The sequence below is a fragment of the Microplitis mediator genome, chromosome 1, assembly GCF_029852145.1.
Source record: "Microplitis mediator isolate UGA2020A chromosome 1, iyMicMedi2.1, whole genome shotgun sequence".
NCBI classification, from domain to species: Eukaryota; Metazoa; Arthropoda; class Insecta; order Hymenoptera; family Braconidae; genus Microplitis; species Microplitis mediator.
Window position 1 is genome coordinate 27,041,820 of NC_079969.1, and position 16,689 is coordinate 27,058,508.

Sequence of the window (16,689 nt, forward strand, 5' to 3'; positions counted from 1 at the left end):
TAATTTATTCACATTTGAACCTCAAAAGTCTCATTCGTATTCTCTGCCCTCCCTTTTTTATCCAAAATTTTTCAAAGTCCGAAGTATAACTTTTCATTCAAGGATTTTGAGGTCAGTTATAATTCAAAATCGATAAATTATTCGTATTTGGACCTCATAGTTCTAATTGAGGATTTTGAATACTAGAGTTACTTTCTGGGCGGCAAATAGAACATCAAAAGAATTGAGGCTTTTGAGGACTAAACTAGAATTTGTTTTTTGACTCAGGTGATCTACCCCAAAATCTAATCAATTCTAAGTTTTGGTGAGCCCTTTCGATTGCCACCAAGTACGTTCAAATCGGTTGATTCGTTCCAAAGATATCGTCGGACAAAAAAAGCTTACACACACACACACATACACACGGTCCATCCGGGAATAGTCAGAATAGCTTTCTAGGACCTCAAAACGTCGAAATCTGATGAAAACTCGATTTTCAAAAATCGGACCGAAACCAATAACTTCCTTTTTTTAAATTTTAAATTTTCTTAGCGGGAAGTTAAAAAAGCTCTTACCACTATAAGAAATTTAAGTAATAGAGTGTTATTAAATTGTCTCGTAAGGTCTATTTTATCTGAGGACTTTCAATTTTTATTATCTAAAGTTCGGGGTAAAATGTCAAGAGGAAAAAATATGAGAAACACTTCTTAAACACTTTCGATCTCTCCCTCTCTCTCCGTCTATCTACACAACATATTGGATTTTTTTGTTATTCTCGAGGTGTCGAGATAGCCGCTTATCACATACAGACACACATGCACAACACGTACATATTGTAGATACTTCGAGTTCCGGGTTAAAAAATTTTATAACTCAAGTATCAACTATATAAAGCGAAATGTATTTTTGCTAGTTCAATAGTTTACTTTTTTATATATATATCAAATAATTTTATCTACGTCCATATTTACGTGTGTGTGGGTGTGTGGGTGGGTGAGTGCCAATGGCAATGGACGACAATTTTAACGTAATAGAGCATGAGAGTTTTCAGTCACGACAGATGGTCCTTTATCAATTGTCATGAATCTCTGTGTACATACACATATATAAATATATATACATAGCATATATGAAGTGACAAATGATATCGTAGAATCGTAATAGCCATCTCGAAACTGAGATCCCTATGCACACTAGTGTTCCATGATAAGTCTCATTATAAATCTGTCATATATTTATCTGCATTTATTATTATTATCAGTAATTACTAAAATTTATGTTGAATTCTTGTATAAAAGAACGCGTTTCAAAAATCGTCACCGTGTTGAAGACAGCGTGAAACTTCGAGAAGACAATTTTAAACTTTCTTAAACTTACTGAAGTTCATTGAATTTTAATAATATTGGAAAATATTTTGACTTTATGCATAATTTTTATAACAGCGTCTCCGAAAACTTGTTTTGAATTTTGTCTGATCGAGTACACAAGTTTACTTATTAATTTTTAATCTAGATATTGGGTCACATGAATTTCAAATCAAGCGACTTCACAGTTTTAGAATTTTGAAATTTAAAGTTGTCAACAAAGTTTTTCATATTTATCGTATGTAGGATTAACGAAAAATAAATTTACTTTATTTCCAGTAGTAAGGATTCAAAAATTCGTCTTCAAAAAAAATTAAATTAAGTTCTATAAAAAAATACCTCGGACCGGAATCGAACCGGCGACCTTCCGCTTCACGGGTGATTACTTCGATCCTTTAGAATCCAATAAAATTATTCGTAGAAAATGTCAGGATTTTCTTTACCGGATTCAATGACTTCTTATCAATTATTTTGAAATTACAAATTAAAATTTACTATCCAAAATTACAAAATTTTGAAAATAATGACAATTGATCCAAATCTCAAAATTGATTTACAAAATAATTGCCTAAAATATTTGTAATATGATTGAATATGCAATTGAAACTGGACAGTATGAAATATAATTATTGAAGTAGACGTCAAAATATCTTATATATTTGAAGCCTTAGAGAAATAGCTAGCGATAACGTATATATCTCTTGTATAATTAAAACGAGGTGGATTGGTGGAAGTGAGAAAACAGAAGCTTATAAACGAATGGTATTTAATTAGAGAAACCGCTAAATTGTGTTAGTGATAAATGTTGTATGACTTAAGTATATATATATATATATATATCTATATATGTGTGTAAGAGATAATAAATGTAAGGGAATAAGGCGGATTGAAGTTAATCTAGTTGACACTAAGACATATGTACAACTTACCCTCTGTTAATTAATTAACTTAGCTTACATTTGTTGACAATGGCTCTCATAACTATTGTAGTTAATTGAGACACAATATTTTTAACAGAAATTTGAATAAAAAGCCCGTTAGTTTTAGGGGAAATCGCTTACTTCCCTATCTGAAACTCCAATCTCCTTTTAATGTTATACTACTCCGGGGAGATGTTTAAATAGTTAATAATACGACGACTTAATTTATACTATAAGATGTAAAGTAAATTTTTGAATTTTATGTGATCAAATTTACCGGCTTGGCTACTTAGTATTATTGATGATGCAATTGGAATTAGCTTTTTAAGTGAAAGTAATTAATTTCAGTTTTTCTTTACCAATTTATAAACGTTCGGCAGTAAATCTTCCCTACAATCGCCACTTGGAGGATAATTCATTGGATTTACAGTTAGATCATTGTTTCTCAATGGATTTATAATACATGCCTATAAATTCTCACTTGTTGGTTTTACACTTGCGGAAACGACCGGTCCAATAAATGTTCTATTTTATCACATAAATACCGTTTTTTAAAATCGCTCAGAACTTTTTTGGAAAATGTGTAGCTGAAGATCGAAACGTTTTTTGTGGAACGAAAATAAAAAACAAAACGAAAAGTAAAAAATCTAGTGAATCTATTTTTGTAATGTCTCACATACAAGCTAGTATGTCAGCTGAAAATTGCAGGCCACTCCTAACTACCCTTTAAGCAGTCAAATTACATAAATTTTTCATTTCCGGTACATAGAAAATTTGAAATTTTTAGAAATTTTTACCAAAATTTTTTTGTCGCTTGTTCATCGAAATTACGTCATATTTTTTTTTACTAAATTTATAAATTTGGCAGGAGTAAAAAAAATATTTTTCACTTTTTTGGAGACACCCAATTTTGTCCAAAAATGAAAAAATAATTTTTGCTGCGAATAGAAAATTCGATTTATTTTTTTAAATTCAAAAACCGATAATTAAAAATCGTATTGATGACACTGATTAATTTTTTCATGAAATATTTTCCAAAAAATTGGAAAAATTTTTATCGAATCTTCTAAGCCGTTTTCAAGCCACCCAATACGGAACGGCTTCCAAAAAACACAAAAACATCTTACAGTAACAGATCAGCTGTATATTATAAGAAGTGAATCGACTGAGACTGACACTGACAATATTTAATTAAAATTTGAAAATAAAAATAATTTATAATTAATTTTTTCAACGAGCTGATGACAGACGAAATTAAACATATTATAAAACAAGCCACTTTATATTCCGTTTGTGTGTAAATGCAATCACACATACACTTGTGATCACGTTGTGTTGACGATTGTTAATTGGACTGGTGGATGAACTGAGTAATTAAAATACTAAATTGAATATACACATACATATATACAATATATATAAATTCAAATTTTTGGAAAATTATAAAATCCATAATAAGTTTACATTCATTATGGAAATTTTTATTACTTTGTTCAACCAACAAGTTCATTTAGAAACTCAGGGTAAAATGTGACACCAAAGGAAAAATTTTTATGTACCAGACCCAGAGTTGGGGGCAAATCGATCACGACGTGCAGTGATTTCTATATAAATTAGAACCAAATTTTTTTTATTGATTCAAATTACCCGGTCAATTTTTTCACTAAAAATTTTGACTGCGCTACCGGAAGTGGCCAATTCGCTCTAGGATTTCTGTTACCGTAAATGTTTACAAACAGAGAAACAATTTTCATTAAAGTGGTGTTTCATTTTCCCCTGGCTCTCCCTTCTACTATTATATACATATATATTTTGATGCATAATGTATAGATGCTAAGTTATATAGACACAATATTACAGAGTATTAAACTATCAGTACATTTGTCAAGTACTCGATTGTCTGAAAAGTTTAGGTAGCTATCAAGTCTTGAAATTTCTAAAGTCATCCAAGTTTCAAATTTATGTATCAACCGATTTTGCTTCCATCATAGATACATATATATATAGATACATATTCTCTTACATAAGACTTTACGATACCATCATTGTGTTTCCCTGATATATAACTTTATACCAAAAACTTTAGCCCACACTCTGAAACTTAATACTTGTTCCCTTTCTTTACATCTTCACAGTATGAATGTAGATTTTATTTTATTTTTCCCGCCTTATCTCTAATAAACTTCAAGGATCGTTAACTCGATATTTTAATAACAATCACGCTGTCAAAAAAAAAGATGAAATACCCCCCCAAAAAAAAAAAAAAAAATAATTATAATAATTAAGAATAGGAATTTTTTCATCAAACCCTTAATTTTTTCATCCCCAGATTTATTATCACGCGTCTCTTCCGGATTTGCTGCAATTTTTCCCAACTTATTCTGCGTCATAATTAAAGCCGTAACAACAGACTGAAAATTTATAATTTAATATTTACGGAGGCGGAATAATTTTTTTTTTTTTATCAACAATTTGTTGAACTTTTTTTTAGTGAATTAAATTAATTTTTTTTTTACAATAATTGATTGTAAGGCAAATATACATATATGTATATGTATGTATATGGTATTGAAATATATAGATACTGATTTATTCAGAGGTAGTATCGTTCAGTTGTGGTTACTGGGTGCTATCGATTTGCCAAGAGTGACGCGGATTCAACCCCGTGTACACCCTCTCGAGTCACCTTCTGCAGTTACGTGTGCGTTCTTGCGCAACCGTAACATCCAATCTCTCGGTCTCTGTACCATCATTCTATTCGTTTTAATATACGTATGTATATATCTAGCCATCTATCCATATATATATCATCTCTCATCTCCACATCGCACTCTATATAACCGCACATATGCGTGCGCAAATATCCCATGAATCGTTCGCTCTAATTTCCGCTTAACGGAAACTCATCGGTGGGATACTATTCATTTCTCATGTTTAATTCGTTATTGTGGGATTTTTAAATATTATATTTAACTTATTTATTCAATTAATATTTCAAAGTACTCGGACAAGATTATTTCATTTACTAGTTGGATATTTATAATCCTATAATCTATTTATTCTAACGATTGATAATATTTTTAAATTCATTATTCAGAAGAGATATTTTTTTTTTTTTTGGATTTATCGTATACTATAAAAAATCGGGAATAAATTCGAAGTGATTACGGATTTTATTTAAATCCAAATTCACTCCTTAGCTCGGAGTTTCGGAGTTTTTACAAAAAATTACTCCGCACTGAAAAAAAGAATCAGTAGCAGCTACCGATTATTTTTCAGTAGCCGCTCCTAATTATTTCAGTAGCTGCTACCGATTATTTCAGTAGCTGCTACCGATTATTTTTCGGTAGCCGCTACCAATTATTTCAGTAGCTGCTACCGATTATTTCAGTAGCTGCTACCGATTATTTCAGTAGCTGCTACCGATTATTTTAGTAGCTGCTACCGATTATTTCAGTAGCTGCTACCGATTATTTCAGTAGCTGCTACCGATTATTTCAGTAGCTGCTACCGACTATTTCAGTAGCTGCTACCGATTACCAATCGGTAACGGCTACCAAAAGAATCGGTAGCTGTTACCGGTTACTTCGGTAGCAGTTACCGATTGAAAATGTGTGTGTGTGTGTGTGTGTGTGTGTGTGTGTGTGTGTGTGTGTGTGTGTGTGTGTGTGTGTGTGTGTGTGTGTGTGTATGTGTGTGTGTGTATGTGTGTGTGTGTGTGTGTGTGTGTGTGTACGTAACTGATACCAAAAAAATCGGGAATAGCTACCGAATTAATCGGTAACAGCTACCGATTGAAATCTCTAGCAGCTACCGAAGAAAAATCGGTAAATGCTACCGAAATTATCGGTAGCGGCTACTGATTGCCAATCGGTAGCTGCTACCGATTATTTTTTTCAGTGCATGTACGGAGTAAATGGGAAATTAGTTTTTCTAGGGGTGTTTTAAGGGTAAACTGGATTTTATTTGAGTTCGCATTCACTCCGATTCGGAGTTTTAATATTAAAATAAAATCGGAGTAAATTTTACTCCGAGGGGATGAAATAAATAAACAGACATCTGCGCATTTACTCCGAACACAATCCGCGTTCTCTCCTCAAATTTTTACGAGTGTTCATTATTATTTAATTAATATCGTAAATTATAAAATATTAAATTTCTCTCGTTAATATTTAGACGATTAATTAATAAAATTTAAAAAATTAATCAATAAAAATTTAATTTAATTAACGAAGAAAAAAAATTGTTTTCGGGTATAATTAAAACCAAGTATTTTATTTCTAATTAAAATCATTTAATAAAAAATTACGTAATGAAATTTTTAGTTTTTAAATTTTTTAAATAAATTGTAGAAATATTTTTTTTGAAATGCAAAAAGTTGTGTAATTAATTTACCATATATTTGAATATCGTCATTGTTTGTCAAACAGTGTCGAGCTCTGTAAATGCAATGGATTTTTTAATTAAACTCGTCAATTTAAAAAAACAGAAAAAATAAAATTTATTTAAAATAATTATTATTTTTGAATTTAATTGAGAATTATTTGTTGAACTAATTGATCGATTTGTATAAAATCCATCGTAATTGAAAGAGTTCATCGAGACAGATCTCATTAAATTTCATATCCAATCAGACTTAGTCGCGCTATTCAAAGACCAAAAGAAAAATCATTATTTTTTAAAATTATAATAGTCCAGCTTATGATCCTTCGACCAAATGAACCGATTACGGTTTTTTTGAAACTTTAAAGTCAATAAAAAAACTGCTGACTTAATTTTCAAAATTAGTCTGGTCTAAAAAAAATTTTCAAATTAAAAATTACTCAGATTTCTATCCGTCATCTTTACAAAACTCAAAAAATTAAATACACTGGTCACAAAAATTAAGGATATAAAAAAAATTCCAAATTTTTGAGTGAATTTCATTATGCTGTAACTCGGTGAAAAAGCCCATGGACTTTTTCGAAGACGAGCAAAATTTTGGAAATTTTTTTTGCGTCAGTTTTCTTATGATTTCTCTGGAACCGTTTATGATAAAAAAATTTAAAGCCCGATCTGAAAACTAGAAACTTGAGGCTATAATTTGCTTCTTTTATTTTTAATCTACGACCATTTTTCACCGAGTTACAGTACGTTGAAAATCCCTCAAAAATTTGGAATTTGTTTTCTATCCTTTAATTTTTGTGACCAGTGTATTTAATTAAAAATAATAAAAGAAAATTTTCTCTACAATTTAATGAAATTTTTCCCTAAATAGTTTATTCACATCGATCCTTTTTTTTCAATTCCAAATCTATTTATCTAAATGACCACGCAATATTTTCCTTAACCACATGCTCTATATATATATACATATATACTTAAATTCTATTCATTACTATTTTCACCCCCGACATTTAATCAATAAGATTAATCGTAAGTTCCTTTTCAGGTTTTTCTAAAAAACCGACGATGAAGTCGTTTAGCTGTAGATCCGTAACCGGTCGCCAGTTCCCGGTTACCGGGTAAATAGAAAAACAATTTTAAAGAAACACTGTGGTCAGTATACTGAGTATAAAAGTACATATACGAGTGTCTTTCACCTCAATTCAGCTCCGATACAACGGACCTGTGCACTACCGATGCATTTCACTTCCGCACAACGACAACAAACGCGTATATGTAACAATAGAACAATACAACTACCGTATCTTTTATCACCCTAGCCAGTCTGCAGGGGTAGTATCGCGAGACCACTTTTGTGTTGTGAATAAAAAATAGACGAGTGCACTTTCTTTACAAATACTCTAAAACCCCTTAGACTCTCTCGAGGATGCGTTACGGAAAAAAATATGTTTTAAAAAAAATAATACAAAATATACTCAAATATATATATTTGGAAATCGGGGACAAAATGGCCATACAAAAAAAAATTTTGTTCGGGGTCTAGAGACGAGGGACTCGTGCAAGTCCCCCCCCCCCATACGAAAAATATATATATCCGGGCAAATCTGGAATATGTTGCATATATGCAACATATATGTAAATATATGTCTCATATATGCAGATTTACCAGGATATCCCATACAAAGTCGCCGTTAGTGAAAAAAATGCCGTAGATCGGCCGATGTCTGACTGCCGTCACTCGGCCAAGCATTGGCAAATAGTAATGGCCCAAACCTGGTTAATTACCGGCAGCCGTTTAATTTTTTAAACGACGCTGCCGATGGCTGGCCGATGAATGGCTGCTTACGACTGGCCGATTATCGGTTCGCAACGTTGGGCCACTGTTGGTGAATCAGTGTTCCATGATGATTGTTGTTGAAGTAGACTGAATAAGTAGATCATATTAAAGTATCAGCTCAACATTAGTAGGTTCGTCCAGTAGCCAGTGTTCAGACCCAGCAATCAGAAGGACGGCAGTTCGCGCCCAGAGCCCGGCAGAATTTTCACCAAGTTTTTTTCACATCATTTTCCTCCCTTAGATAATTAAAACGTTAATGATCATGAATTCTACTAGGATAATAATAATAAATTTTTTTTAATTAAATTTATTCGTTTCCTGGAAGCCTGGGCCAGGTCTGGCAACCAGGCTTGGCCCGAGATTATCATTCCAGGCTTCTACCAAGGCTGGGCCAAGACTGGCTTACAAGCCTGGCCCAAGGTTCTACAAAGTTGGGCCAAGTCTGGGCCAAGCCTGGGCCCGTGGTACTTTCCTCTCTGGGTAGTTTAAACGTTAATGATCATGAATTCTACTAGGATAATAAAAATAAAATTTTTTAATAATTAAATCTATTTGCTTGCTTGGCTGATTGCTGGCTACCATTAATCGGCCGATAGTCGAGCGCCATTAATGGGCCGAGGTTATCATCCCGACTATAAGCCGTTTATCGGCCAATGAAAATTTCCATTGCTGAGCCATTAATCGACATTCTTGGCCTAGTAATGGCCCAATCTAGGGCCAATTTCCAAACTTTGTATGGGATATCCGGATATATATTTTTTTCGTACGGGCCAGAAATGCAGTTTTCAAAATTTTGATGGGAAATTTTTTTAAGCGGTTCATTTTACCCGGAATTTTAGTGTAATTTAGAGAGGCTTGATCGAAGAAAATTTAAATAACAAAGATCTGGAAAAAATTTAACGACGGATCATTTCACCCCAGTGTCTACTTTAGCTCTGGGCTCCCTTGTAAATTTTTTTGTCAAAGTTAAAAGATGAACAAAATTTACTTAACTTTTCTTATTGCCACTGCCGCGTTGGTATTCTTATTCTTTTTAACAGTAAGAGACACTACTTTGTCGCAAGTAAAAGGCAAAATGGGCAATTTGCCGTAAAATCGTTCGTTGAGAGAATCTCTCGCCACTCGGAATTTAATGAGCCTGTCTCCGGGTTTAGTTCTGCTAACTTAGGGGACGAACAACCCCTCATCCTCTTTTTCTTTACATCAATAACTAAGAGACGATAATTTAAATGCGTTTATCCAAGGATTTACTAATTATAAATTTCATTTATTTTTATCACTCATTACAATAAATAATTAATTAATTAATTAATATTTTATTTATTACAGAATTAAATTCGACGTCACCATCGGCGACTGATTCACGCGATCCGTTCGATGACACCGACAGCGATGAAGAAACGGAAATAACAATCGATGGAAAAGAAAATATTTACTATATGCCAGACTCATTGTTTACAGTACGTTTGGAATCACTGAGAGAAAAATTGAATCTAACAGACAGAAAAAACCCTCAAGATTTATCTAATGAAATTCCGAATGATCCAATTAGTTTTCCAACATCAGAGGTAACTAATTTAGAATTTACAAATAAATATTCAACATTGGTCTTATTTTTTAACACAGGTTTCAATTTTAAAAATCAGGAGTGAATCCGGAGTGAGTACGGATTTTATTTAAGTCCGCATTCACTCCGATTCAAAGTTTTAAAAAGAAAATTAACTTCCCTTCGGAGTCAGAGTGGCCACGGACCGGGAATATCGGGAATTATCAGGGAATTGAATGCAACCGGGAAATATCATGGAAATGTCAGGGAATTTCAAAAAGTATCCGGGAATTAAATTGTAACAGTCCAAAATTTAAAAAATTTTAAATTATACACTACACTGTAAAAAATTCGCGGAGTGAATGCGGATTAAATCCGGAGTGAATGCGGAGTGAATGAATTTTTAATTATTCACTCCCCTCGGTGTGAAATTCACTCCGCAGGGGAGTTTTCGCGGAGTAGATAATTTTTTATTAATTTAATCCCTCCGGAGTGAAATTCACTCCGGAGCGGAGTTTTGAAAATGCTATTAATAAAAATAACTCCACTCAATAAAATTGAAGTAAAAATTCGCGTATTACATTATTGATCAGCTGATATGCACACACATACGCACATACATATTTAGGCACACACGCGCACTCGCACACACACGCACGCACAAATTTGCACACAAGCACACAATCGAACACACACGCACACATTTGTACACACACGCACACATTTTCACACACGCACACACGCACAAATTTGCACACACGCACACATTTGCACAGACGCAAAAATTTGCACACACGCACACATTTGCACACAAGCACACATTTGCACACATGCACACATTTTCGCACACGCACAAATTTGCACACACGCACACATTTGTACACACACGCACACATTTTCACACACGCACAAATTTGCACACACGCACACATTTGCACACAAGCACACAATCGAACACACACGCACACATTTGTACACACACGCACACATTTTCACACACGCACACACGCACAAATTTGCACACACGCACACATTTGCACACACGCACACATTTGCACACAAGCACACATTTGCACACACGCACGAATTTGCACACAAGCACACATTTGCACACACGCACACATTTGCACACAAGCACACATTTGCACACACGCACACATTTGCACAGACGCAAAAATTTGCACACACGCACACATTTGCACACAAGCACACATTTGCACACATGCACACATTTTCGCACACGCACAAATTTGCACACACGCACACATTTGTACACACACGCACACATTTTCACACACGCACAAATTTGCACACACGCACACATTTGCACACAAGCACACAATCGAACACACACGCACACATGTGTACACACACGCACACATTTTCACACACGCACACACGCACAAATTTGCACACACGCACACATTTGCACACACGCACACATTTGCACACAAGCACACATTTGCACACACGCACGAATTTGCACACAAGCACACATTTGCACACACGCACACATTTGCACACAAGCACACATTTGCACACACGCACACATTTGCACACAAGCACACATTTGCACACACGCACGAATTTGCACACATGCACACATTTGCACACACGCACACAAACACCTGCACACACCCAAACACACACATGCACGCAAACACACACTCGTACACACACACACACACACATTGTTTAGCAGTTTAATATAAATTAGTATAAATTTATTTAAGTATTAAAACTCCGGACAGGAGTGAATTGGGAGTGAAATAAAATCCGCGTCACTCCGAGATCACTCCGCTAAAAAAAACTCCCAATTCACTCCGCATGTGGAGTGATTTTTTTCAAAACTCCGGAACTCCGAGTGGCGGAGTGAATGCGGAATGAATTCGGATTTAATTTCACTCCGAATTCACTCCGGATTCACTCCGGATTTTTTACAGTGTAGTTACAAAAATTAAGGGATATTAAAAAAATTTCAAATTTAAAAGTGATTTTCAACAAATTGTAACTCGAAGGAAAATGGTCATACGACAAAAACAAAAAAGGCAAATTGTGGCGTCAAGTGTCTAGTTTTCTGATCTGGTCTTTAAATTTTTTTATTATGTGCGGTTCCGGAGTAATCCTGAGAAAACTATCGAAAAAGAAATTTACCAAATTTTTGCTCGTCTTAAAAACGGTCTTCGAGCTTCAATAAATTTTTTTCGATAATTATCATTGATTTTTGATTGCTCCGGAACCGCGCATAATAAAAAATTTAAAGACCCAGATCAGAAAACTTGCACTTGAAGCTACAGCTTGACTTTTTGTTTTTATTGTGCGACCATTTTCCTTCGAGTTACAAACTGTTGCAAAATTACTAAAAAATTTGAAATTTTTTTAATATCCCTTAATTTTTGTAACCAATATATTTTGAATTTATTTAAATCATAAAATTTCTTATTAAATATTTTAACTTATACATTTTTGACTTCAAATAATCAAAAGTAGGCAATATTAATTTATTTTATTTCTCTTTTTTCTAGTTTCTCGCATGATTTAATTATCAAATTGAATTATCAAAAATTAAAATATAATAAAAACTTTGAATATCTAAATGATACAAATAAAATTTCTAAATCGAGGAAAAATGTGGAAAACTTTCCTGGAAAACCGGGAAATATCAGGGAATTTTGAAATCATTTCTCTGTGGCCACCCTGGGAGTAAATTTGACTCCGAACCAGAGTTTCAGTATGAAAATATTCTCCCCTTTATTTCAGACCGATCCAAAAAATTCAACCCGGACCGTTTTCTAATACAGACACGATATTTCTTACTGCGTATTTATATAAATATTTAAAAAAAAATTTTAGTTAATTAAACTTTGCTTTGCATTAAGTCTCAGTATTGAATTTAAAAATGAATTTAATTCTCGAGATAAATTATTAAACCGTAAGTAAAATGAAATGTAAAGAAAATTAGTTTTCTATGTAAAATATAAAATTCAGCGCTCGTATAAAAAGTTTAAATAAAAAAAATAATTATTTTAAGTTTTAATCTGAAATGTCGTTACGTTACAGAGCCCAAACTTGGAGCAGAAAGTTCCGGTAACAACGGAAAACGTTGTGACAACGGAGCCAGCTTGTTCTCTGGACTGTGGAGCTGCGGGAAATTGTTACGTCGAGCAATTTCGTAACGACGAGGAAGACGATGGGAATGGAGACGATGTTGCTCGTATTGACGACACGAGACCAAGGCGGAGCTCTTACAAACAAAGATGTCAGTGTCCACTCGGCAGAACCGGGGATCGATGTCAAAACGGTTTGTTGATATTTCATACGTAGTTATAAATTGTCATTTTATATGTAATGTCCATTGGAACGGAAGGTTTTTAATTAATTAGCACCCGTGCATCAAAGCCAATAAATTAATTAAATCAAATCAAATATTAATACATCGGATTGCGAGTTTTAATATCGCGAGTAATTAATTTAATTTATTGGAATAACTATCGAGTTTCGATAGTAAAAAAAAATTAACATAATTTTGTGGCGATTATCGATTGAGCAAAAAAACCCGCGGGAGAATTTATTGAAGCCAAATAAATCCAATTGGGTATTAAAGGAAAAAAAAAATATAAATAACGAAAAAAAGTAAATTTGAGAAAGGAATAGATAACGAGGATCTTTTCATTTTTCCGCTATAAATTCTCTAAGGACTATTAAATGAGAGGATCAAATCGATTTGAGAGACACTACAAGGAAGCATTAAAAATAAAAAAAGAGACGTCAAATTATTGGAAAACGATTCACGCTACCGATACGCTGGTTCTTTAATTTCTGTCCACTCTACTTCTGATCATTTGTTTCAAGGATTTAGCTCTTGGGTCACTTTCGTTTTTTTTTTTTTTAATACAATTATACGTGTATACATGTCCTTTATATTCTCTGTACAGATAAACTTTTATTTTATTTTATTTTAGTAACTAAATAATCTCAAGTTAGTTTTAATTTTGAAAACTTTGTCTTTGGCTTTTAGTTTTTTTTTGTCTGAGACTTTTGTACGGCTCGGGAGTTTTGTATGCCTGTTTTTCTTCTCAGTTAATATAACGATGTAAGTTTGCCTTAGGGTACGCACGTGCCTAACGAGCAAACAACTTTATCGTACGAGAGGTGTGAAGCTGCGTGGTCAAGTGATAAAAGTATACACCAAGTTACGGCATGGGGATTAAGAGATACACGCATTGTCTAAATAAATTAAAACCATAAATATCTGAATTAGCTAACGGTCAGAATATTACTTTTATTATTCAATTGTGTCGACAATTAGCCACGTGCTTGACAGTTTCAAAATTAATGACTTCAATTCTATTGCAAGTTAAAGGAAAAAAGAGGCGTGGAAAGTTCTTGTGGAAAATTTCATAAAAATTTATTTCAGATATTAAATTTTAAAAATCGAAACGAAGAAATGTTAAAAAATTAAATTTTTTTACGAGACTTTACTCAGAAAAATTTCAAATCTGTACTTCGTTTTGCTCCGATACGTGCGACGAGCCCTGAGTCTAAATTTTCTACCGAATTTCTTTAGAATTTTTTAGACGGCGATCCGGATCAAAATTAAGCCTCCGTTAAATATTTGGAGGCCTCGGGGTATCAGACAAGTCTTCTGGAAGAACACTAGCACGCATAAAAGTAAAGGAAAAATTTTCTTTTTCTACTCTCTTAAATATGAAATAGCGAAATTAGTGACTATTCACTACTTGCTAGTGAAAAGTATATCACTAATTCAAACAGTGGTATGCTTTTCACTAGCAATAAGTGACTATTCACTGCCAAATAGTGATTTTCACTAATTCGTTTTTAGAGACTAAGTACCGAGCCCTGAGTCTAGATTTCCTATCGAATTTCTACACGGTAAGAAATATTTTGCGAATATCACTATGCCAATATGGGCGTGAACGCCATACTGTATGGTATCGAAGATTTTTATAGGTTATAAAATTGTATGCATAGATGATTCAACCATTGCGGGAATAGTAACATTGGCAATAGTTGTCACGGACGCCGCAATCTCAGTATGGCCGTCGAGCCAATACTGCGTTACCGTATCCACAATGCTTCTGGCCGATAAACCTAGTCTAACGACATCTATATATTTTTGGTGGTAATACGATAGTATACACTGATTGACACGCCAGAAATTATGGCGGGAAAAACTAGTAGCATTGTGCCCTCGGCATTGTATATGGGTCTCAGGGCCATGCTGTTTTACCATGGCTGCTATGCATACATGTGAGCAATACGATAGCTCTAGTACTATACAGTATAGTAAATAACGCCATACTTCTGGGACTCGTTACAATACTGTCTTGGAATATTTCACATGCCAGCATAGTGTTGAACGCCATGCATTTCTTACCGTGTATAGAATTTCTTAGACGGCGATCCTGATTAAAATAAAGGCATCAGTTGAATGATTGAAGGAATGAAAAGTATAAGAAATATGAAAAACAGATTTTAGAAAATCTGACCGAATAACTTCCCTGTTTCGAAAATTTTCAATTTTCATCGCGGGAAGTTCAAAATCAGGATCATAACTCAGAAATTAACTTGTAGCAAAAAAAGAATTATAAAACCCGTGAAAACAAAAATATTATGTCAAATTTTTTTTAGCCGTTAAAGGTTTATGAGGCAATCCACCATGAACCCTCTCAAGCCATTAAATATCCTCGCATTCTCCTTACAGAACTATACACTAGACGTACTGTTCTCAGTTAAAGTCTACTACTCTAGCTTTCACATAACATTACATCACCAGAGGGAAAATACTACAGGGTCACATATAAACACGCCGAGAGAGCGTGAGGTCTTTTGGAAGACTTATAACTCCAGTAGAGGGTGCACGATATAAAAAAAGAAAATAAAAAAAAAAAGTCATAGGACAAAACATCGACTTTTTCACTCGACATTCACACACACTACCCGCCCTTTACGAGTATTACGTGTCGCTGTAATGTAAAACAACACACGTGTCTCATCTATCCTGCATAACACGTCTCCAGAATATCAACGTCCCACGATTATGAACATTTGTATTGGCAGCTAGACATTTTCTCAAGCAAAAAAACTATAATAAGATGAATAAAAAATACATATTGTTAGATATGTAAGTTAAATTTATTTAAGACACGATTTTATTTACATACAAAACACGAGTTACTGTATTTTTATACTTCTTAGCATCAAGTATAGTCACGTAAACCATAAAGGGCATCCTCTAAATGACCTATAACTTAACGTACGAGCACTCAAGACTCGAGACCAAGGGCTCCTTGTTCAATTCTCCACATGTAAAGTGATACTGGGTAGCAAAGGGTTCAGAACTATCATATTTCCCAATTGTTGTTACAAAGGGGCTGCTCTTGTACTCTGCACTGTATATCCCAAAGTCGTTACACATTAACTCGGTTAATTGTAACGGCCGTATTTCATCCCGAGTTATAAAAGTTTAATTTTGTCCTTATTATCATTAAATATTTATATTTTTGTGTATAAAATAAAAATGGTTGGAAGATAAGTTCAGGCAACCGGTAGGAATATAATTTATGAATAATTTAAAATATGATACTTAAAATAAAATGGAGCTGAAGCGAAATGATTTAAGTATCATAATTTATG

At 33.6% G+C, this 16,689-nt stretch overlaps 1 protein-coding gene across 5 annotated transcripts in view; it reads left to right on the top strand.

The window, feature by feature from the left end:
* The window catches only part of LOC130670782 (pikachurin), a 78,435-nt gene that overhangs the window by 21,148 nt on the left and 40,598 nt on the right, over nucleotides 1–16,689 (top strand). For all 5 annotated transcript variants that reach the window (XM_057474320.1, XM_057474312.1, XM_057474339.1 and 2 more), the window contains exons 4-5: nucleotides 9,816–10,054; nucleotides 13,093–13,333. In XM_057474320.1, the coding sequence (XP_057330303.1) occupies nucleotides 9,816–10,054; nucleotides 13,093–13,333 (480 nt within the window). The remainder of the gene's footprint in view (nucleotides 1–9,815; nucleotides 10,055–13,092; nucleotides 13,334–16,689) is intronic.